The sequence below is a fragment of the Amborella trichopoda genome, chromosome 11 (assembly GCF_054954075.1).
Source record: "Amborella trichopoda isolate Santa Cruz 75 chromosome 11, AtrichopodaSantaCruz75HAP2 v2.0, whole genome shotgun sequence".
In the NCBI taxonomy this organism is placed as follows: domain Eukaryota; kingdom Viridiplantae; phylum Streptophyta; class Magnoliopsida; order Amborellales; family Amborellaceae; genus Amborella; species Amborella trichopoda.
This window is the reverse complement of record NC_142346.1, coordinates 549,723-572,495: the sequence shown is the minus strand read 5'-3', so window position 1 is coordinate 572,495 and position 22,773 is coordinate 549,723. Positions and strand designations below refer to the sequence as shown.

The 22,773-nt window shown below is 36.3% G+C and overlaps 2 protein-coding genes across 24 annotated transcripts in view; one reads left to right on the top strand and one right to left on the bottom strand.

The window, feature by feature from the left end:
- RAD5 (DNA/RNA helicase protein) overlaps positions 1 to 6,701 on the bottom strand; it is a 29,455-nt gene extending 22,754 nt beyond the window's left edge. For 11 of the 23 annotated variants that reach the window (XR_016044373.1, XR_016044376.1, XR_016044377.1 and 8 more), the window contains exons 1-12: positions 6,194 to 6,582; positions 5,475 to 6,083; positions 5,055 to 5,188; positions 4,724 to 4,859; positions 4,149 to 4,202; positions 3,914 to 4,084; positions 3,644 to 3,795; positions 3,421 to 3,505; positions 3,060 to 3,332; positions 2,714 to 2,860; positions 2,427 to 2,582; positions 813 to 880 (exon numbers count right to left, since the gene is read on the bottom strand). Coding sequence is in view for 5 of the 23 variants with exons in the window: in XM_088851885.1 (XP_088708011.1) it covers positions 813 to 880; positions 2,427 to 2,582; positions 2,714 to 2,860; positions 3,060 to 3,332; positions 3,421 to 3,505; positions 3,644 to 3,795; positions 3,914 to 4,084; positions 4,149 to 4,202; positions 4,724 to 4,859; positions 5,055 to 5,188; positions 5,475 to 6,077 (1,979 nt within the window). In the remaining 18 variants the exon portion in view is untranslated. Of the gene's footprint in view, positions 1 to 812; positions 881 to 2,426; positions 2,583 to 2,713; positions 2,861 to 3,059; positions 3,333 to 3,420; positions 3,506 to 3,643; positions 3,796 to 3,913; positions 4,085 to 4,148; positions 4,203 to 4,723; positions 4,860 to 5,043; positions 5,189 to 5,474; positions 6,084 to 6,193 lie in introns of those variants that run through there. The other 12 variants (XR_016044382.1, XR_016044383.1, XR_016044379.1 and 9 more) reach the window with 5 other exon arrangements.
- An 11,355-nt stretch (positions 6,702 to 18,056) lies between these two features.
- On the top strand, positions 18,057 to 21,222 carry LOC18441466 (type-1 restriction enzyme mjaxp r protein (DUF668)). Its single transcript, XM_006851696.4, has one exon. The coding sequence runs from the start codon at positions 19,061 to 19,063 to the stop codon at positions 20,750 to 20,752; it is 1,692 nt and encodes a 563-aa protein (XP_006851758.1). The 5' UTR covers positions 18,057 to 19,060; the 3' UTR covers positions 20,753 to 21,222.
- The last annotated feature ends 1,551 nt before the right edge of the window (positions 21,223 to 22,773 follow it).

Here is a 22,773-nt window from a genome sequence, read left to right as displayed (position 1 = left end):
CATAAGTATATCTCAAATAATTTTATCAGCGACACTATGGAACAACAAATACGGGCCCTAAAATTTTAGGTAAAATACGAAATGCTCCTCCACTTATCAGCGGAAATTACAAAGAATGTCGGTCAACCCACTTTTTCTTTTCTTGTTTATTTCAAAATTGCCTCGGTCAACCCGAATTTTGATTATTAATTTTTTTTTTCCGTTAGTAGGGCGGTGCCCCAAGCTAAACAACTTTGAAAAAAGTAAAAACAGCTTTCAAAAAGATCAAATAATCTATAAAACTTCCTATAGGTATATCTCAAATAAATTTATCAGGGACACTATAGAACAAACAGATAACTCAGTATCAGGATTTATTTTATTAAAACAGTGAATTACCAATGATAACAAGTATGTCTAAAAAAGCCCTCATAATATAGAGTTAGGCATCATGATACGATCTCCTGTACTCATGCTCACAGTGGGACTATAAACTATATAATTTATAGACTTGAGGCTAATCTAAACACTTTTGAATATTAATACAAGGGAGGGGTTCCCATACAAACCCCCACCAGCTTAGCCAAAAAATAATCTGAACGTCTACTAGACTCCTACTTTTATGCACCTTGGATCTATGTTTCATGCAACTAACAAAACCCCCCTATTTATTTGTTTCAATAAGAAAAAAAGAAGAAAAACAAACATTCATTGAGACAAAGGCAAACAGTTTGCAGAGAAAATTGAAGGCCTGAAGCACCATGCCAGCAGTTTCAATGCAGCAGAAGATTTCATTAGATAGGATCAACAGCAAGAATCAAAAGAAAACTTACAAACCCCAATTGCTCCAAGGCTCAACCCTCAAAAATCGAAGGAGACTATATATGTCCTCCAAATTGTTCTGCCACAGTAGATTAGCAGTTAAAAATTTTGGTAACAGTTAGTGCAATCAGATATCACTACCTATAACCTCGATCATTTTAGCTAGCTTGAAAAATGTCAATTGGCCAAAGCCTATGAGCAAAATAACAGAAACGGCAATAATTAAATTATTTTCAATTTGCATGTTGACAAATAACACATGAACTACAGAGTACAAACAAGATAGCACATCAGTTTACATGAAAACAAAAAATGACTGCCCAAATTGGAACTGTAATAAATTGATTGAAGTTCAAACTTCAAGCATGTGTAAAATAGGCAAAACAAACATGCATGAATAGTGCATAATCCACATTTTGCATGTTCAAAGATGAAATACTCTTAAACAAAGGTTAGAGGGTGCATGTATCAAGACCCACAACTGTATATAGAAACCATGCTTGTGAATCATGGTTCTATATACTGCTGAGAGCGAGGTGATGACAGTCTCCTTTCCAATTAACATCAACCTCTTTAATTGTACCTTCTAGCCAGCCAAATTACCAATATATGAGAATTATTCTGCCGCCCCATATCAAAGAGAAGTATGGAACACTGAAGGTTTGAAATCCAATAGGAATATCCCTTACTTAGATGTTATTAGAATGATAATAAAACATATATATGAAAAGAAGTCAACAACAAAATTCTGGAAACCATGTATGAAGACTGGAAAAAATATGCCATGTCAATGTAATTGACTCAAGTTCTAGTCACTGAATTGTTACTTTCAGTAGGCATCTGTTATATTCTCTTGATTTCAGAAATTATGGGAGGATAAAACTAGTAATGTAGAATTGCATGAGACAATCAACGATAGCTAAATATAAGTGGGACTGGCAACAAAGATGTGGGGCGTCAGTAGAATACCACGCAAAAGACCTATATGTCAATTGCTTGATAGTGCTAGAGCCGCAAAAAAAGAAAAGGAAAACATGACGGCAAATGTCAATCATCTTTGGAAGATCAAGTTGGTCACGACAAATTACTCGCACGGCATTCTAATCAGAAACGACTTAAAGCAGGCCACAGACAAAGTAAAAACATAATACCATGAGATCCTAGACTAAACAGGAGCTTATGGGATAATGTAATGTGGTACAGTGGTACTTAACATTACAAACTCATACATATACACTCGCACATAACTATGTGCGCATATGCACGAATGCCCACAGACCACCTGCACATGTACGTCCACACATCTGGAATGTTTCCATGACAGACACCACAGCAATTGCTATACAAAACACCCTGCCCTTTCAATTTGTTAGCGAAAACCAAAATAAATAAATGAGACCATCAGAAAGTCAGAGGTAGGTCTCTCCAAAAAGGTGCAATCCTTGGGAAATGAAGTATGCACCTCATATACAACATTTCAAGAGACGCATGAGCAGGATTTGTTTGTACCAACTGAAAAAGCACCTCGGCTCCCAAAAGATTGGAACTCCCACGGAGAACAATCAAAGGAGTTCTACTCAATTATGCCAAACAATGGAAATCCGAACTAACTAACAAAGTCTCACCTGAATAGGTGTACCAGTCAAGCACCACCTCCGATCAGCAGTGAGTGCAGCTGCAGCCATCGAAGTTTGGCTCTTCGTAGATTTTATTGTATGTGCCTCATCAAGTACAACCCTAAACCATCGGACAGAATAAAGTCCCCCATTATCTTCAGCATTCTGTAAAAAAGTGAAAAAAGAGGCAGTTTCCCACTTTTACTTTTTCTTATCCAATATTGGAAACAAGTCTATAGATATCTTGGAAACAAGTCTATAGATATCTTCAGTAATTCGCAATTTTCCACTTATACCTCGGCCTGGAATTCTGATGCTAAAACGCCATATGTTGTTAAAACAACATCATATTGTGTCAGAACTTTTGCATCCTTTGGTCTACTTTGGCCATAGTGAACATAAAGAGAAAGAGAACCAGGTTCAACATGAGCTTCAATCTCCGCCTGTCACAAAACCAATACCAAATTATTTTCGCCAAGGATCAGCGACATTCATACTTGAACAAGAAATAGGAAGTTGCTAAAATAATTCTTATGCAATTGAAACATTCGAATTCAGTGTCATCAGCTACAAGAAAGCAACCTGTGCAATGATGTGTTAACCAAGTAAGATGAATCTAGAATAGAAGTCAGGAAAAAATACCTTCCACTGCCCCAGCAGTGTCATGGGGCAAACAATGAGATTGCCACCACTAACATGTGATATTTTGCCCAACTTCACCAACTTGCTAAAGCCTGAACTAATTATGGGATCCTCAGACATATCAGGAGAGTGGTCAATGATGCTGCTAACTTCACCTGTATAACTACTATGCTGACTGACAGGGCCAGAACCCGATCCACCCTTATCAGAATGTGAAAGCAGAAGGGCTATAGTCATTATAGTTTTCCCAAGACCCATTGCATCTGCTAAAATCTTTAAGATAAAAGACCCAAGTCAAAAAGAGAATGAAGAAATATTAATGAAACAGAGATTTGATTCAAGATTAAAGTCCATAACATACTCCCCCTCTTGACATTTGCAGAGCACTGGGAAATTCTGTGGTAGCATCTCCTGAAAACGCATTAATATATACGACAAGGTCCCTCCTGAAAAAATACAAAAGCACAATAATTGGGGCCAATGTACAGTAGCAAGTGCAAGACACAATATCATATTCAGACGACAACAAATTTCCACTCTCAAATGACTTAGCAAATGAAAGTTGGAAAACCATCTCTTCTTACGGGTCAGCTAGGTGATAGGCATCCCAGCATGGATGGAGCGCAGTTCCTGCCTCATCCAGACATCTACCCTTCTCAAGCTGGACCATCCAATGAAGAGCCTGCTTTTGATAGGGCCTCAATTCACATTGCAAGGTATGAGGGGGATCCATTTCCTGCAATAAAGTGGTCCAACATCCATGCAATAAGCATCCATAGATGCCATAAACAATGAAAGAAAATTAAAAAGAGATGGAAAAAGAAAAGGAAAGAGACAATATGGGATTGAAATACCTCTAGTTCAGAGCTATCAGAGGTACCCACGAGCTTATCAACATCAGAATCGGAAATGTTTTCCTCCTGTTCATTTTCTACTCTATTGGAATCTGAAGACAACTTCCTAATCTTCTCTGGAGGCAACAATGGTACACAAACTCCTGAACTGTCCTGTTTAATTGCCATTGGCTAGTAGTTATAGAGAGTAAAACAACTTCAATGGAATATAGACAAATAAGTTCACAAGCTATACCTTCAAATCTAGGGACCTCTTCCTGCTATAAAAGTCTTCTGGCATAAATTCTGCCTGAGTAAATAATCAGAGACTGTCCTCAGAAGGGGTAGAAAGCAATCATAGATAGAAAATGAGAAGAAAAAAACAACCATGTCTAAATCATTACAAGAAGCAAATTTATGAAATGTAGCATCAGAAAATATTTCCAGTACAAACATTGGCAAATGACATCTTTATGGTAGTCAGCGAACACCAAAAACTATAATGTAAATGAGAAATCAGTAAAAAAGAAAAAAATCTCTCTGAATTTAAAGTAATGTTCACTTGTTAGAGGAAGAAGCAGAACTGGCATACACTGGCTTGCTCTTGCTTCCCCAGAAAACTAAGGCAAGTCAGAGCAAAACAAACAGGTAGGTAATTATGGGTGACGATTGACATGGAATATTGTTCCAACCATGGAATAGCATCGTATCAAGAGTGCCGCTCAATGGCATGCATCCTTCCTTTGATCCAAAACAATAGAAATAAAATATTTAAAAGCTAAGGCCATATGTAAGACGAAAGAGTTTTCAATTATAAGCAAAATTTCTTACTTTCTTAAAAGGGGTTAACCCCAATAATCTGAACAAAACTGGAAGAGGGTGAACAGTTGAGTCCTCGGGTAAACTGCGGAAAGACTTAGGAGAAGCTTGGTGCCGCTTGCGAAACATGGAACTATTTATATAAACACTGCACAGCAAAAAATGGTGGGGATTGATTCTATAAAGCAAATAAAGCGAAAAGACCAAAACATTTGAATTGAGATTTGACAGTAGCAAAAGTTGGGCATTTGTCAAATTAAACATAATGATCAGGATAATATGTAATTATACAATCACACTCTTTTACCAACAAAAATGAAAAAGATATTTACCCCAACCACACCTGACTGATAGAGTTATAGTATCCATTATACTGAGAGTATCAGGAGCACTTTTGCAAGAGCCCTCAATCTGAACCTTCCCAGCCTTCACCAATGGCAATAAACTACGAGCCCATTCAGTTGGAATACGCCCAATCTGAAACAATTTTAATTTAACCACATTAAATTGCAAAACCATGGCTACTTATCCCAAAAACATTTTACAAAACCATGGTTATTATCACAATAGAACTGTACCAACCCGCGGATTAAGAGGCCAAAAAGAAAAAACCACTTGTGAATTTAATACAAACACACTATACTATTACTACAGAGTTAGCCATTCCCTCAAAAAAATAAAATTGCATATTCATGGTTACTTCACATATAGAACTACACCAATCAATGCATTGAAGCCAAAAAAAAAACACTGTTTGAACTACCTCTCCAGAATATTTTGTGGAGAATCGCACAATTTCTGAACAAGCAGTGTTTGGCCGCCCTCTTCCAAATAGTTTACCACTAGTTTTGTGTGAAGGTGGGCTGTTCTTAAAAGGGAACGAGAATGAAACAATTTCCCCAACCTTAAGCTTCCTTCCTTTGCACGTAGATAATGCAGTAATATCAGAGCTCCCAACAAACCACCAATTGCTATTGATCGAGCCCAGACTTTCACCAGTAAATCTGGATACAGATTCATTCTTGATAGATCTATCATCCAGTTCTTTTGTTTCATCGTTCTTTATTGAACAAGCTTGGAATGTGTCATTTCTCCTATCTAACTGCATATCATCAGAGGTCTCACGGGACAAATTTGAGCTCTCTACCATTGATGACGCCCCATAAACTTCACTTTTGGGCTGCTCCCTAACTTTTTGAGAAGAAGTCTTTTCTCCGGAGCTGAACTTTGGGGTGTCGAGGATTATGTTAATGGCTCCAGTTACGTCATTGTTCGCCATATGAAGAGCTCGAATTATATCCATGTCTGAGAATCCATGGCCAAGTACTGAGCGCACAGCTTCTGTAAGCTCCTCTTTCCCCATCATGAAGAGCTGAAACCAACCAATAAATCAGACGAAACAGAAACAGTAACAGTAACTCTAGAATATACCAGCTAAAATAAAGAGTGCAGAGAGAGATAAATGAAAACCCTATAACTAACCAGTTACAGAATTCTCCGACCAATCCTAATAGGGACTGGATACAAAATTGAAACCCTGTAAAAATATGCGAGAGAGATGCAAACCCTAATACAGATTGAAGCCTTCGTAAACAACAGTCCCGTCCAAACGAGAGGAAAGAGAAATGCAACCCAAATAAATCAACACGATGAGAGAGAAATGCATGCCCTAGAATTCATCAGGCGTGCAGATGAGCCAAATAAACCCTAAATCCCACCATCCATTGATGAGATGGGAAGCTAGTACTCAGAGGAGAGAGAAGCACGTAGATTGTTTCGCAAACCCTGGCTTCCTCAAGTTCCAGAGAGAGTGGCGGAGGAGAGAGAGAGAGGTGGCGGGAGGCTTCCTCAAATTCTAGAGAGAGATTGGTGGCGGGAGGGAGAGAAGGGCGGGAAGAAGAGCGGCCCGACTTTTTGATGATTTAACGAGAAAAAAGTTTATGTAGAGCCGAGGCTCTAAATAATAGTATTAGAACCCACCTTTGAGGTTGTTTTGGTGTTCAAATATCCTCAAATTTATCATCGGAGAAAAAAATTAATTTCAAGTTTTGAACCGTTAACTTTTAAGATTTTAAAGTTATTTTTAAAAATTAAAATTTTATAATTAAATATTAAAATACATTTTAAAGATATCACAAATATTTTCAATATTAAAACCATATTTCTCGACACTATTTAAAGATACACTTTACTTTGATTGTTTAGAGCCCCGGCTCTATACAAACCTCATGTTTTAACGAATGAGTGTTTATTCTTGACACGATAAGGTAAAAAACTCTGTAAGCCGTTAGATGTATAATCTTACGGCTAAATGCTTGCATTATGAGTACCCTGAAAGTTAAAAACGTGCTTCGGACTTTTCATGGACCCGGGGACACCCCGTTTTGCATCCGACGGCCAAGAATAATAATTGCCTTCGGGTACGCAAGATAAGCAATCTGTATATTACTAATTTTACTGTCTTCCCTTGTCTATCTAACGTTCATCTCTAAGATGGGCGTCAAAAAATATTGCATCCACTAAAAGTTAAAATAGACGGTGAAGAGAGTAATTCACAAAATAACATTTATTGTTTTTAAATAAAATTTCCAAATTTAGATTGTTGTCGTGATCGAGATTATCAAATCTACAAATTTTGGATCAAAATGACATCTTTGAGATATATTTTGCAGCATAAGAATATTGTGAGTTGGCCTACTCACAAAACACTTTTCTTAATTTGAAACCATGGACTTTGGTGCTATACATAAAAATAAAATGGCATTGTAAAGGTAGATAAGTTGCACAACTACCGTTATTTGTAAAAATTAGCACGTGAGCGATTTGTCTTCGAATAGTAAAATCTTTCATAAGCGATACAAGAATATCACAATCACTTTATCTATTAGATATAAAGTTGGGTGGCATGGGGTGTGTCATTGATCTCATTTAAAATTTTATAAAATATTTATGTAAACTTGTGAGGAGAAATAACATATTCCTAGCCATTCAACTTTACATCACACAACACTGGATGTTTACAACTTTCTTGAAATAAAATAGGGTATGTTTACTGTTATTAAATATTATTTAAACGTCTACTCGCTATCTTCTTCATTTTTAATGCTAACGGTGACTTCATTGAGTAAATGAAAGATTACACAACAAGAGAGAAACATAGAAGAAATAAATAGGGAGAAAGAGAAGATAGACAATAAAAGAATAAGAAGAGGGAAGGAAGAAGAACAAGAATGGCACATAGGAGAAGAAAAAGAGGTGAAAAGGTGTGGCAACAGAGACTAAAGTGTAGCCATTTCTCCATACTTCTCCCTGTTAATGTGGTTGAAGATGACCTCTGTGACCTATAGGTTTAACATTATTTCATTCAAGATGGTTGTACAATACAACCAGATCAAAACTCTTTTATTTATGTTTTGAAATATGAATAACCACAACTTTTCCGTTGTTTCTTTCCTATCCCTATCTTGTACATGCCAAACTAAAAAATGATTAGTCAATTTGTTTGATTTCCTGTGATAAATCTAGATTTGGGGTTCCCAAAAAATTGTCAGTTCCCATACAGAAAACTAGACAGTGGTAAGTTGGTTTGTTTGGTTTCTTGAAGGAAAGCAATGTTCAGATTTGAAAATGTATAAAACCTATAGAGAGAAAGAGGTGATTTAGGGCTTATGTGATCTTTTATTGACATCATCATCACTCGAGCGTAGCAGAGATGAAGATGTTGAGATTGATGAGTGGTAAGACAATAAGGGATAGAATTCGAAATGAATATATTCGAAAAAATTTAAGTGTAGCTCCAATATATAATAAGCTGAGAGATAGGCGACTTAGGTGGGCTGGCTATATGTGGCACATATGCAATACAACATTTGATTCGAGGTACGAGTTAATTCAAGTGGAAAGCTATAAAATAGCAAGGGGAATGTCCAAAAGGACATGGTTGAAAGTAGTGATAAAAGATATAGGAACTTATGGCCTCACCGAGGTTATGACTCTTAATAAAGCAGAATGGCGGATCAATATTCGATTAGCTAACCCTAATTAGTCGGGAAAATATTTTGACGATGATGACCATCACTCGAGCATCATTCCAACTATTTGAGGTAAACTATATGAATCTTGTTATGTCATTCCGCTCCCAATGGTCATACTCTTAATCAGACTATATGTCATTACATCTCTTCTCACAATTTTAATGTTAATCTTCTGTTTATTTACAATATTAACCATGCACTTAACCCAATGTTGCAGTTTAAGCCCCTCTAAATCAATTGTGCTTTTTCAATATTGGTAGGAGTGGCAGTGTGTCTGGTCAGGTCCGATATTTGGACTTAGACCCAAACCGTCAGGTCCAATTTTTGAACCCATACGGAGACCCGGATCGTGTCTACCTCTCGAGTCCCGGGTCGAGTCGGATCCAAGTACATTAGCACTACTAAATATTTGGCGATACAAACTCTCGCGTCTGTGTTGGTTTGCTGAATACAAGTTTTGACCCTCCGCCTCCATCTCTATAAGGAGGTGAAGTGCATGTGTCTCTTTAAAAAAACATTGTATTTACTATTTTTTCAAATCTATTTTGATTTTGCATAAAGCGATAAACCATGGACAACCACTAAGAAGCAAATATATTGGCGATCACTAAGAAGCACATATATTGGTGATAACTTAACGCTCGAAAAGTGTCCACCTAATGGTGGACGGATGTAGTGGTAAGTCATCCCCTAGTTTGGGGCCTAATAGGGCGAACCACCCTCCATATTGGATTTGTTGTTCATTAAAAAAATATAATATAAATATTTGATGATTTGTTTTTGAAGTTAGTGATTGCAATAGGTCAATTCAATGGACGGCCATTATAAGTGCCATTGCAATTAACAATTTTAAAGTTTGGACATAAGCTCCAAGCTCAAGCCGCAGTAAGTTTGACTGGAGCCTGTTTAAATTATGAAAATGTATATGATGAGGTCACTCACCAATATTTTTTTTTGGGGGGTGAATAATATGACAATTTATTTTTGATATAAGAAGGTCATAATCATTGTCAACCGTTGGATGTGAAATCGGATGGGTCGTGATGATCACTAATTGAGCACAAAATCTGAAATAAAATTTATCGAAAATAACGACACATTTGAATATGTTAAATTTCACATCCAATGACTAAATAAAATTGTGAACCTCTTGTACCAAAAATAAATTGCCTCGTAACATACAATCCTTTGAAATATATGCATTATAAGAAATATACCATATGCATTATACTGTAACATATTAAGCTCACCCCCACAGGAAACTCAATTTAAAATATTAGCGAGTGTGTATTGGTGGGGTTTGTATAGGGTTTCCAACCTTAAAAATCAAGGTCGGGTACACCTCTGAATCTTGTTAAAGGATACAATTATGGTGATGGAGACTCTTATATTGGCTTGAAAATCTATTTTCAACCCCTCACTTTGAACTTTGAAGCTCAATAAATGTTGTAAATCAAGCATTGTCTATAATCACTAAAAATTTGGAAATCAAATGTCTAAACAATGCCTTGCAATATGCATTATTTTTAGAACTTTTAATCTTTTTTTTTTCACTCCGCACATCTCGATATCAAGATGATCAATTATAGGGTTTTCAAAACCAAAACAACATTTTCATAATGGATTTTTGAGGCACATAGCTATATATCTAGTCAGCTTTTGAAATGGCATGCCCTTTCTCTCGACTAAATTGTTGTTTATAATGAGAAACCTATGCTTTAACATTTTGTATCCATTTATATATCTATTTGTCATAATCTCTCCTCAACAAATTTGATAAAGTTTATTTTTTTATCCTATGCCCTTTCGTAAAAGTCATTCATAAGTCAGTGGAGGCAAGAGCCGGCTGACTCACTAACGTCTAAAAACTCACAGGGCTAAATGAATTCAGACGATGTAGAAATTTGATGTAAAAAAATCGCATTTTAAATATTGCAAATTTTATTTTACTTTTCATATTCATGATCATCTTACTCTAGAGCACGAATCCTTGAAATTTTAGATTAAAAAACTATTTTTAAGATAGGTTTAAGTGAATGCCGGCATGTGCACAGTATGAGTCGCCTTACTCATGGATACCCCATCCTTTTCTTTTAAAAATATAGTTGAACTAGACTCAGCATTTAAGTTTGAAAAAAGTTTATATAGGTTTGCAACTTTACAAAGCAGAATTAAAGATGCACCTAGAAATTCCATTGAAAAATAGTTGTTTTAATGTCGAAAAAACCTCTAATTTATTATCTCAATATCGAGATGGTTGATTTTAATCATTTTTGGAGTCTAAAATTTTATAATTAGATATAACAATAGGTATTTAGATAATTCTAATAATTTTTTGCACTAAAATTACATGTTATGAAATTTTTTGGTGGTGCGCCTTAACTAGATTTTTTAACGTTGCAACTTTATAAAAACCACATCGTTATTTATCTGTATCTTTTTTGTAAATTTGAGGGGATTCATCATAGATTTTCAATGTCCACAGATAGTACTGGAATCCAATTAGCAATTTTCTAAGGGGGTGGTTCGCATAAGGTTGCAATCTTAAACATTTCAATTAAGGTGCACCTCCAAATTTCATCACCAATGTAATTTTGATATAAAATTTTACTAGGATAGCTTGAGAATCTATTTTCATATATAATTATATAATTATAATTTCTAAAAATTGTTCAAATCAAGTAGATCTATAAACATGTGAAAAATATTGAAAATTGACGGTCCAAATAATGTGTTGTAGTATACATTATTTTGCGAACTGGAAATATTTTTGTCTTTTTATATTTATATATCTCAATGTCAAGATGATCAATTAGAAGGTTTTCCAACATCCAAACAACCTTTTATGATGGATTTTTTAGATGCACCTATGATTCTACATTTTAAGGTTGAAACCTCATATAAACTTTTTCCATTATCTAATGTTGTAAAGAGTGACCATAAGGGACGAACTTCTTAAGCCAATAAAAATAAAAAAGTTACTGAACAAGGAAATTCATAATTTGGATTTTCTTTTTTGGCACGAGTATTTGTGAAGCCGCACGACACACGGAATACCAATGCCCTAAAACTTACAAATTCGTCATTGTCACCTTGACGATTATTAATAAGAGGAAAAAGCTTATACAAGTGTAAGGCTCTAAATAATTAAATTAGGGTGCACCTCAAAATTTTAACTGAAAAAGGTTGTTTTGGTGCCCAAATATCTTCAAATTGATCATATCGCCCTCAAGTTGCATGGACATGAAAAAAAAAAAGGATTTCAAGTTTTGGAAGTAGTGTATCTTGTAATGTATTTTTTTACGGGCAATTTTCAAGATTTCCATAGATATTATTGATCTACACTATTTTAAGCTTTATATTTTATAATTAGAGATGAAAATATATTTGAAGGTTATCACAAAATTTTCCAGTATTGGAACTACATTTCTTGACACTATTTAATTTTGATTGTTCAGAGCATCGGGCTTATACAAACTGCACCCTTAATCTAAATGTAGAAATTAAAGAAAAATAATCAATAGTGATAATGTCTCAAGCATGGTCATCAAGGCCGGACCAAACCAATGGTCTGATTAGTCAAGCTGTTGACTGCTGCCTTGTCGATCTGATAAAAAATAATCGAAATTGAATTTAGTAAAAAATTGGACAAAACTAGTGTCTGGCTAGCTCGACCAGTCAATTTTGACCAGTTTAACTGGCCAAACAAAACAATTTATTTCTAATATATTATATGTTTTGGATTATTCATAATTTTTCCGAGGGTGTTGTTTGTACAAGGATGAGGCCCTAAACAATCAAAGTAAGTAACACCTTGAAATAGTGTTGACAAATGTTATTTAAGTTATGGAAATCTTTGTGATTGAAGTGAATACGCGCGTACATCGTTTAGCCGGCTGTGCTTTCGTTCATTCGTTAGGGTGTGTCAGGCCTGGGCGAGCGAGGTAGGGCGGCGAGGGAGGGGGACTGCGAACATCCGTCCCATTCAGCGCCAGGGAACCATTCATTCCTCCCGGGCTCTTGCGTGTCCTGACCCTCTCATCTCGGAAACACCAAGTGGACCATATTAGAGCATTCGATACGCTGGTCTTGGCAGTAGGGATAGGAAACACGCATACGACTACTGAGCTGCTGGAAGTCGCTCAAAGCTGTTAAAACTATGATACGATATAATATAGTATATAACAGCTGGATGAACAACTTGGTGGGGCTCCGCAACTGTAACAAATTATTTCCATCTCCAATTATAAAATTTAGAGCTTAAAAAGTAGTATCAAGCAGTTTTATAAATGCTCAATAATCTAAAAAATTGACGGTCCAAAAAATGCATTATTTTCAAGACCTGATGTCCAAAATTTATGTCCATACATCTTGAGGATGAGATGATCAATTTGGAGTTTTCTTGGGCATCAAAACATCTTCTAGTTAATTTTCAAGGTGCACCTTGATTTGATTGTTTAGGGCCTCAATTTTATATATAAAAAAGAATTATATATTTTTTATATCTAATTATAGTGAGACCGGTTTTGACTATATTAGACCTCTCACTAGTACACTGATGACGTTGATCTTGATAACGATGATTTTAAGCTTGAAAATGTCGTAACACTTTTTCAAAAGGGTGAGGTTTGTGTAGAGCCTAGGCTCCAAACAATCAAATTAGAGCCTACCTTCAAATAGTATCGAGAGATGTGGTTTCACAACTGAAAATCTTTGTGATAGCCTTAAAATATGTTTTTATATTTATTTATAAAGTTTAAAGCTTAAAAAATAGTGCAGATCGACCGATCTATGAAAACTTGAAAATCTTGAAAATTGACGGTAAAAAAATGCGTAACAAAATACACTATTTTCAAAACTTGAAATCCAATTTTTCCTCATGTCCATGCATCTTGATATCGAGATGATCAATTTGAAGATATTTGGGCATCAAAACAACATCTTTTAATGAAAATTTTGAGGTAAGCTCAAATTTGATTGTTTAGAGACTCAGCTCTATATAAACTTTTCTCTTTTAAAAATAATCTATTTTAACTATTCACCTGGGATTTGAAGGCCATCATAAACACCAATTTTTTATGCCATCCCTTCCAATTTGGCAAACCCGCAACCATACCAAAAACCCATCCATAACATTGACATTTTGCTAATACCGTGGAGTGAGGTCCATTAAGTGGCAAGAAAGGGATGGTTGTGGCCGACCGAGTCGGTTGGATGGTTCGATTGTCAATGGTCAATCACTTGTCCTCGCCACTGAACGGGGCACTAAATGATTGCACTCCATATTCTTGCACCTCAAATATTATCTTTTCCCACTTGTTTTTACTTTGGAATTTGTAGAACCTATGGTTGAGAGACACGTACTCTCGATCCAATCCAAATGCCAAGGGACTGGGTTTGGGCTTCAATATCAGTAGCATGGGTGGCAATGGACCGGGGTCCCGACATTCAGACCTGACCCGGTTCGAGTGTAGGTTAAAAAATTGAATCTAATGGGTCAAGTTTGGGTCTAAGTCTGATACCTTTGAGTCACGTCGGGCTTGGGGCTAGGTATGGGTCCAGATCCGACTTGTTGCCACCTCTACTAAATAATTAGTAGTGTTACATCTCGAGTGCAATTCTCATCATTGAATTGTGCATTTCTATCTTCATCACAATTTTATCTCATCTATTTGGAGTCAGTTAGCCCTAGCCATATCACAAGTGAGCATATCTACTTTCATTACTTCTATTTATATCCGTTTGGACGGTCCCCTTGCTCCATTACAGCCCTCTACAACATTCAATTTGAACCAAGTCGGCCCTTTTAAACCTTTAATGTTCTAGGTTGACACTGCACATAGCCAAAACACTATGTCTACTTTTCTAGTCCTATCGCCTATTAGAGCCCCCTTAAGTTCTATTAGATGCATTCAAGTTGAATTATATCATTTCCTTAGCTTGTCATTCGTCTATTTCAACATCATCGTCTTAACTACATTTATTTTATGTATATTGTTGTTTATTAATTGCTCAACATTATGTCCTATAAAATCACTATTGGTCTTACCGCTGCCATATAAAACTTCCCTTTCAATAATATGCAACGATCACATAAGGCTCCGAAAGCATATTTGTACTTAGTCCACCCAACATTAATTCTATACACATTTGGTGACCCTAGTTTGGCTCTTGAGTAACATTTTATAAAACCCTAATTTTTCAACACGGCCTCCGGGCCCATTGCTGGCCCAAAATAAAGGAATTAAAACGGTACTTAAACATTTAGTGGCATAGGACAATGGGCATCCAAGAAAATGGCAAGAACAGGTATATGGAAATTATTTATATTAAGAAGGGCATAACGGATATTCAGTAAAGTATTATGCCCCTCTTCCATTTTTATTCCCTAGGCAAATCCGTACTGTGACGTGGATGACGTAAACTTTTCCGCACTTGCACTTTCACGGAAGTACTTGGCTACACGTCTCTGATTCATATTAAAAACATATTGGGCGTGGAGCTACTATGACCGTTGATCAGGGGGAGGGGCGGTGGCATCCATTGAATCGGTCATCGACGCGGCGTTTTACCGTTTAGTGTATCTCTGTAATGTTCTCCAAAGAGCATGCATGTGTAGTTTATTATTTCTCCAAAATTCAATTATTAAAAGGTGCGGTTTGTATAGAGCCGATGCTCTAACAATAAAAAAAATAGAACGCACTTTTAAATAGTATCGATAAATGTGGTTTTAATATTGAGAATCTTTGTAATGGTCTTAAAATATATTTTTATATTTAATTATAAAATTTAAAACTTCAAAATGGTTTATTTTGAGCATATCTATGAAAACTTTAAATATTGAAATTGACGACCAAAAAATGAGTTACAAGATGCACTGTTTTCAAATTTTGAAATCTATTTTTTTTTTTATGTCCATGCATCTTGCTGTCGAAATGATAAATTTGAGGATATATGAGCATCAAAATAATATTTTCTAATGAAAATTTTGTGGTGGGCTCTAATTTAATTGTTTAGAGCCTCGGCTCTATATAAAATTTGTCCATTATTAAATTTTGATTTCTATTTTTTTCAATTTGGCTATTATTTAAATATGTATTTTTTTTCAAAATGGCTATTATTTAAATTTTCATACTTTGTTATCACGATAATATCATTTAACTCTCACAATGAAGAGAAAATTACACATACCCCTTACTCAAAGTTTTATGCATGCCACCCCCCAATATTTTTTAAGCCACGTCGTTATCCCACAAACTAATTTTTTCATTACAACACCTACGTATAAAAGTAAAATTTTAATGAAAATACCCATTTTATAAGTGCATGTTTATCTTTTCTTCGTTTTTTTATCGGCTCGTCTCTTTCAAAGCTAGTCCAACTTTTTTTTTTTTTTTTTTAACTGGCTTGTCTCTTTCAAAGCTAATCTAACTTGTCCCTGTTGAAATTGGCCCAGTACATATTGTGTCAAACTAGTTTTAATAAAAAATGAGCAAATGTCGTATTGGCTTTAATAAGAACAAAAAAACAAAGTGAAACGTGCATTTGGATAAGGGTATTTTTATCAAAATAGTTACTTTTTACTTGGGGGTTGATGTAAAAAAATATATTGAGGTTAGCGATGTATTTTAAGAAGTATTCGATAATAAGATGCCTAAAAAGCTAGGCCTATGGGTTCTCATCATTTGCCATAAACAACATAGATTTCAATTAGAAAATAAGGGAAATTTTTCAAAGCTTATGCATCATGAAAACAAAATAAAGCCTCACCTTAAATTCTCGACAAGAGGAATTTTTGGCAATGAAAATCATCATAATGACTCTAAAATCAAGGCATATTAAAAGTTAAATCAGGTGGTCAAATCACTTCAACTAACACCAAAGTCCTAACTCATAGAATTTATTTTCACTCGAGTACCTCATTGACTATTTTGATAAGAATACTTAGATTCCCCGGTTCTAGTTGTTAGGCTTGTTTTAGTAAATTTCGTGTTTGAAATAACTCGAATACTCGTGTTTGTTTCATCTTCCAAACCTAAAACATGTATAGTTTTTTTTTTCTTCCATTTATGGATATATCATATATTTTGAGCGAAATTTGGAAACTAGCATCACTTACTCTTGTTTCTAAACTCGAAGCATGTACTTTTTAATTTAAATATATTGTTTTAAGGTTGGAGTCCTGAACAAGCAAGGACATCTTGATAATTGATGCAGATTGTGTTGGGTTAAATTAGCAAAACATTATCATTGTTTTTAGTATTTCACACCTGTCTAGTACATTTTATTCATTTTTTAGGGAAGATAGGGCAGTACCTGTTTTTTTATATAGATTAGAGAGTTAGTTACCTTGAAGGTGTTAGTGGGTGGTATCAGCGGGATTGAAATTAGATAGTTCGCTTTTTTTTAAGGTGTTAATGGATGGTGTCCGTAGGTTTGAAATTAGAGAGTTTGCTTTTCTGAAAGTGTCAGTAGGTGGTGTGTGCAATGTGGTAAGTTGGTATGAGAGTGCTACCACCATGCCCCAACCCTTTGCCTATTTTTAAGCATTTATTTAACAAGATATCTAAAAGAGCAGCGGAGTGAACTGCATTGAAGTACTCACCTTGTTTATCGAATAAGACTCGCACAGGTTAAAGTTTTCATCAACTCTAGTTGCTCTAGCAATTTTTACCACCGAAAATTGAACTTAAACTTTGGATCTCATCTTAAAATCACATCTAACCATAGATATCACACGGTTATCACCAGAGCAACACCAATATATAGTCGGTCTAGTCTAAAGTAAGAAATTAGATTTAGTTTAAAATCTATCAAATCTAATATTTGACTATCATAACGAGCTGATTGTAACTGTTACGATCTGCTAAATATAGTTGAACAACTTCTTAATATATTTAATTTGAGTAATGATCATATGAGACCTTCCCACACCCATGTGTGTAGGACCTCAAACGATCATCATTAAATTTGACACAGATTTTTTTTTAAAAAATCAATTCCCACTATTATGTGATAACTTTTTTAGAGATATGTGTCAAATTTAATGGTGATCATTTGAGATCTTACGCATATGATGCGGGAACGTTTCATATGATCATTACTTATTTAATTTTATTATTTATTTATTATATTCATTAAAATCAGCCTAATCATTTTTTATTGATAATGTGACTTATTTTGAAGAACAAATTTTTTTATTAATTATGTAACTTATCCAAGTAACACTTAAATTTTATTTGTAGTATGAAAAAACATGGGTATTTATCGCCTCACTAAAAATATGATACTTGATTAGAGGAGAATGGCAGACCACAATAAATGCGGCCGACTGCGAAAAAGTATTTCGTAGTCATGATGATCTTCCACTCAAAATTGCAACGCGGCTCCGATAGTTTCGGCGAAACGGGAAGATATCCGAAATATAGGTGTGAAAAAGGCGTTGCGGGTCCAACTTCTCGTTTGCCGTTCATCTTGGTCAAATCCTTTCTTTGCTGCGACGCACACGGTTTGAGGGGTGGTGGGCCCCACCACTCTCTGCTGGTTCATGCCCGCACGCTCGCACGCACGCTCGCTCACTGCAGCTTCTTGCACCTTTCCTCTACTCTCTCTAAATTTTTTGGCGGTTGCTTTTCTTTCTCTCTCTAAATTTTTTGGCACTTGCTTTTACTTCTCTCTCTAAATTTTTTTCTGCCACTCCCTTATATTTATCAATCCGAATTTTAGCTTTCTCCAAATTTTGCTTTGCTTCGTTATCTCTCTCTAAAATTGGCCCTTTTCCTCTCCGAATAACTGCTTGCTGTTGTTTTCTGAAACAAACCTTTCGATTCCCTCTTTCTCTCTCTAACAATCCCCTCTCTCTCTCTCTCTATCTGTCTCTTATTAACATTCCGATTTCTGAGCATCAAAGTACGATTGCTTGCTGATACGGATTCATATCTCTCTCTTCTTACAGTACCGGTAAGTTCTTCTTTCATTCTCTCTCTAACTTCAATATTCTTTTACTCATTCTTTCTCTCTCTCTTGAAGCAGTGGGTTGCCCCCTGCTCTGTAATATTAGAGCTGGGGTTGGGGATTTTGGTTTTTGTAGTGATTTATGAGGTGAAATTGCTATGGAGACATTGGTTTACGGGGTGGGGAGTGTTTTCACTGATAGCTCAAGATTATCCTTCTCCGTTGATCTTGTGTTCTCTCTCTGCTTCCGAATTGTTCAGAGGCTTGATGGGGTTTTCTCCCTCTAGAATCCCCAGAATCGACTTGCTTGATTAGGGTTTTGGGGTTTAGGGCTTCGGGTTCTAGGAATTTGCACGGCAAGATGGTGATGGAATCATGGCTGAATAGGGTTGGGAACCATGTAACCAATGCTTTTAGAACTCAATGGAAGAAGAAATCAAGTCATGAAAGAGTGGTTATTGGGGTTTTAGGTTTCGAGATCGCGAGCTTGATGTCGAAAGTGGTTCATCTATGGCAGTCGCTCAGCGATAAACAGGTTATCAGGCTTCGGAATGAGGTCATAAACCTCGATGGTGTCAGGAAACTGGTCTCAGATGACGAGGATTTCCTTTTAGGGTTGGCTTGTGCTGAAATTCTCGATAATTTGGCTTTCATTGCAAGATCGGTTGTTAGGCTCGGAAAGAAGTGCTCGGATTCGGCTTTACAAGGGTTTGAACACTTATTTGAGGAATTTGTTAAGAATGGGACTGATTCTTGCAACTGGGAATTCAATCTCAAGAAGATAGAGAGGAAGATCAAGAAAATGGAGAGGCTAATTTCTCTCACCTCCAATCTCTATCAAGAGCTTGAAGTGCTTTCGGAGCTCGAACAGACTCTGCGAAGAATGCAATCCAGCAATGATCCGAACAAGGGCAATGTCTATGAGTTTCAACAAAAAGTGGTTTGGCAAAGGCAGGAGATTAAGCATCTCCGAGATGTTTCACTTTGGAATCGGGGGTATGAGTCCACGACCCGACTTCTTGTGAGATCAGTATTCACCATATTCGGAAGAATCAAGAGAGTTTTTGGACTCTGGGCACCTCAGCTAGGGTTTGCAGGAAGAATCAATGAGTCGAGTATTCGTGATTCTTTGCCTCGAAGCATGTCTGTTTCTGCTTATTTCGCAACCCCGCCTTATCAATCTGATCCCCACTTGCCTAGGTTTTCTTCAGGTCCTCTTGGTAAGTCGATAATGAGATCGGGTCCAGTTAATGTAGGCAGGGAGATTCATGCACAGTTCATGAACGGTGGGAAGCATTTACCCCGCAAGTTCTCTGGACCAATGAAGCCTTTTAAAGGGTGGGTTAATATGGGGAACAGTTCTCCAATGTTGGAAAGCTCTCCAAACCTCAACAGTGTGAGCGAAATGCCTAACGGAGATATAAAGAAAGAACCCAACTTGGGTTTTGTCTCAAATTGTGGATGGTTTAGCAAGCCTGGTCTTTTGAGCTCAAAATCAAAGCTTTTGAATCCACCTCCTTCAACACTTGGAGCAGCCGCTCTGTCTCTTCACTATGCAAATGTCATAATTGTGATCGAGAAATTGGTCTCCTCTCCCCATTTGATTGGCCCCGATGCAAGAGATGATCTCTACAATATGTTACCATCGAGTATAAGGTCAGCTTTAAGGGTCAGGTTAAAATCATATGCTAAGAATTTGGCTTCTTCAGTTTATGACCCTGGTCTTGCATCAGAGTGGAGCGGGGCCTTGTCAAAAATATTGGATTTGTTGGGACCATTGGCTCATAACATGATAAGGTGGCATTCAGAGCGGAATTTCGGGCAACAGCACTTGGTTTCCAAGACAAACGTTCTTTTGCTACAAACTCTTTATTTTGCAAACCATGCTAAGACTGATTCAGAAATTACCGAGCTCCTCGTGGGTCTCAACTACTTGTGGAGATTTGAGAGGGAGCTCAATGCAAAGGCCCTGTTGGAATGCATGAGTAGCAATGGCTTTGACGAGTGCTTGGACCCAAAGGCCAATAATGGTTATAACGAGTGTTTTGAGTGAAAGGAATGAACTATTTTACCCGTCGATTTCTTGCAAGCTTCGATTGGAAATGGAAACTCTCAAATCCCAACACATGGTTGTTGATGGCAAAGTAACAACCAATCTCCAATCTATACACGAGACAGACTGAGGCTTGGTCAAAGGTCTCACTTTCTCTGGTTTTCGTATCTGATAGTATTTTCCTCAGGTTTATGATATTGAGAGCCAACCCCAAGTGAAGGGCCTTCTAGTGGATCCCAAGATGTGATACACTGAAGGCACATGACATTGTAGTACTCAAGGTATGGACATGTCGCTTGGCATATTTCCTGAAAAAACAAACTGCTTTCGCTTTATAATGGGGTATTTGGATGAGCAAAGTTTGCCAGGGTTTCTCGCCATTGTGACTACCTTGGCTCTTACAGAAGGTTTGTGTTTGTTGTATATTTTACGCGATAGAAATTACAGTACAATGGTATAAATTTGACAAATATCATTGCTTTAAGCCTTCTACTGTTGTCTGCTTGTGTGACTAAAGTCAGTGGTGGTTGGGAGTTTGGGAAGCATTATATTATGTGAAAGTTTACGGATTGGGGAAATTTATCAAAATATCAACGAGAGATGAACAATTTAACGTTTTACCCACAATTTTTTTTGTTTTATTTCAAAATACCCCTAAAAGAACACATGATAAAGTTGGAATAGTTGCTAATGGGTAAATTGTTAAATAATTCATTTATGGAGATTATAATATATTTATGTTCAGATTATATAGCATAGTATGGGTTACCATTGTTAGTTACAGGATTCAACCACTAATGTATGTAGGCCCTTTAACAGCTCCATTTCGTTCAGCCAATTGGCATTTTGCTTACCTTCTAATGGTGCAGACCTGTTGATATCTATAGAATGCTCATGCTGCATGAATTTCGTTATTTTAATTGCTTACTCTCCCACAAAAGTGATTATGAAATGCAAGGTGCTTTGAGGTCCTTCAGCGCAAATTTCTTCGACTGTGCCCATATAGCCATCTTGTGCTTCTTGCATATCAATAACGGTGGCAGTTAGGCTACTTGCATACTTGCTTTGAGCTCATTTGCACCATTAGATAGCATATCTAATGATATACATGAATTTTTTACATTTCCTTTATCATCTTTCTTGGTGTTGGTCTGTCAAGTATATTCAAATTTTGGCTTTCAATTAGTAGTCGGACTTGGGTTTGATTGGCTAAGCTGTTGCAGATTGCAACACTCTGTCCTAATTTCGAGTTCGATTTCTTGTGCTGAATTATGCAACCAAAACAAAAAACAAAAAGTAAAGAAAAGGTTTTCGACCACTGGCTAGTTATTTTTTTCTGCTTCCAGGTGGTCCGATTCCAATAGTGCTTTAATTTATCAGCTGTTTATTATGTAGTGCTAGCTTTTGAAAGTGGCTGATGTAGAATTGGCAGAGGCTTTTTGAAATTGTTATAGAGAACAGTAAAACTAACATGGACATGGTCCCGTGCTCATCTTTCGACCTATATGTGGGCTCATAATCTGTCTATCTAGTTAAAGGGGGCCATTCTTTGCTTGGGTAGCTAATCCTGTACCCTGGATCCCCAGAAGAGGAATCATATTTTTATATTTTTTCAGAATAATCAATTTGATTATGGGAACTGATTCGATGTTATCAGATTTGCTTCATTCCAGCTGAATCGGCAGGAGTCTTCAGTTCAGGTCCAAAGCTGACACGAAGGGAATGATCCCCATTGATTTGAATATACCATTAGAAATGTCAACAATCTCCTGATATATTTAAAATTCACAAAAATACCACAAGTCATTGTAAATTTCATAAAGAAACGCCCTCTGCATTATTCAAAATTTCAGAAAAGTACTGGTGCAATTTACAGAAAACCAGAAAAATTTAATCTTATAGCTTTAAAATTCTTGAAAATTGCTGAGGTACATAATTTTTTATATTCTTTAAATACACCCGAAAGCTACCCATGAAATTATCAAAGATCCGAAAGACTTCTTGGCCAAAATAAAGAGATC

Bases quoted from the DNA above. Each gene is read 5' to 3' on its own strand.
- LOC18441466 (XM_006851696.4), top strand. From the start codon at position 19,061: ATGGTGATGGAATCATGGCTGAATAGGGTTGGGAACCATGTAACCAAT.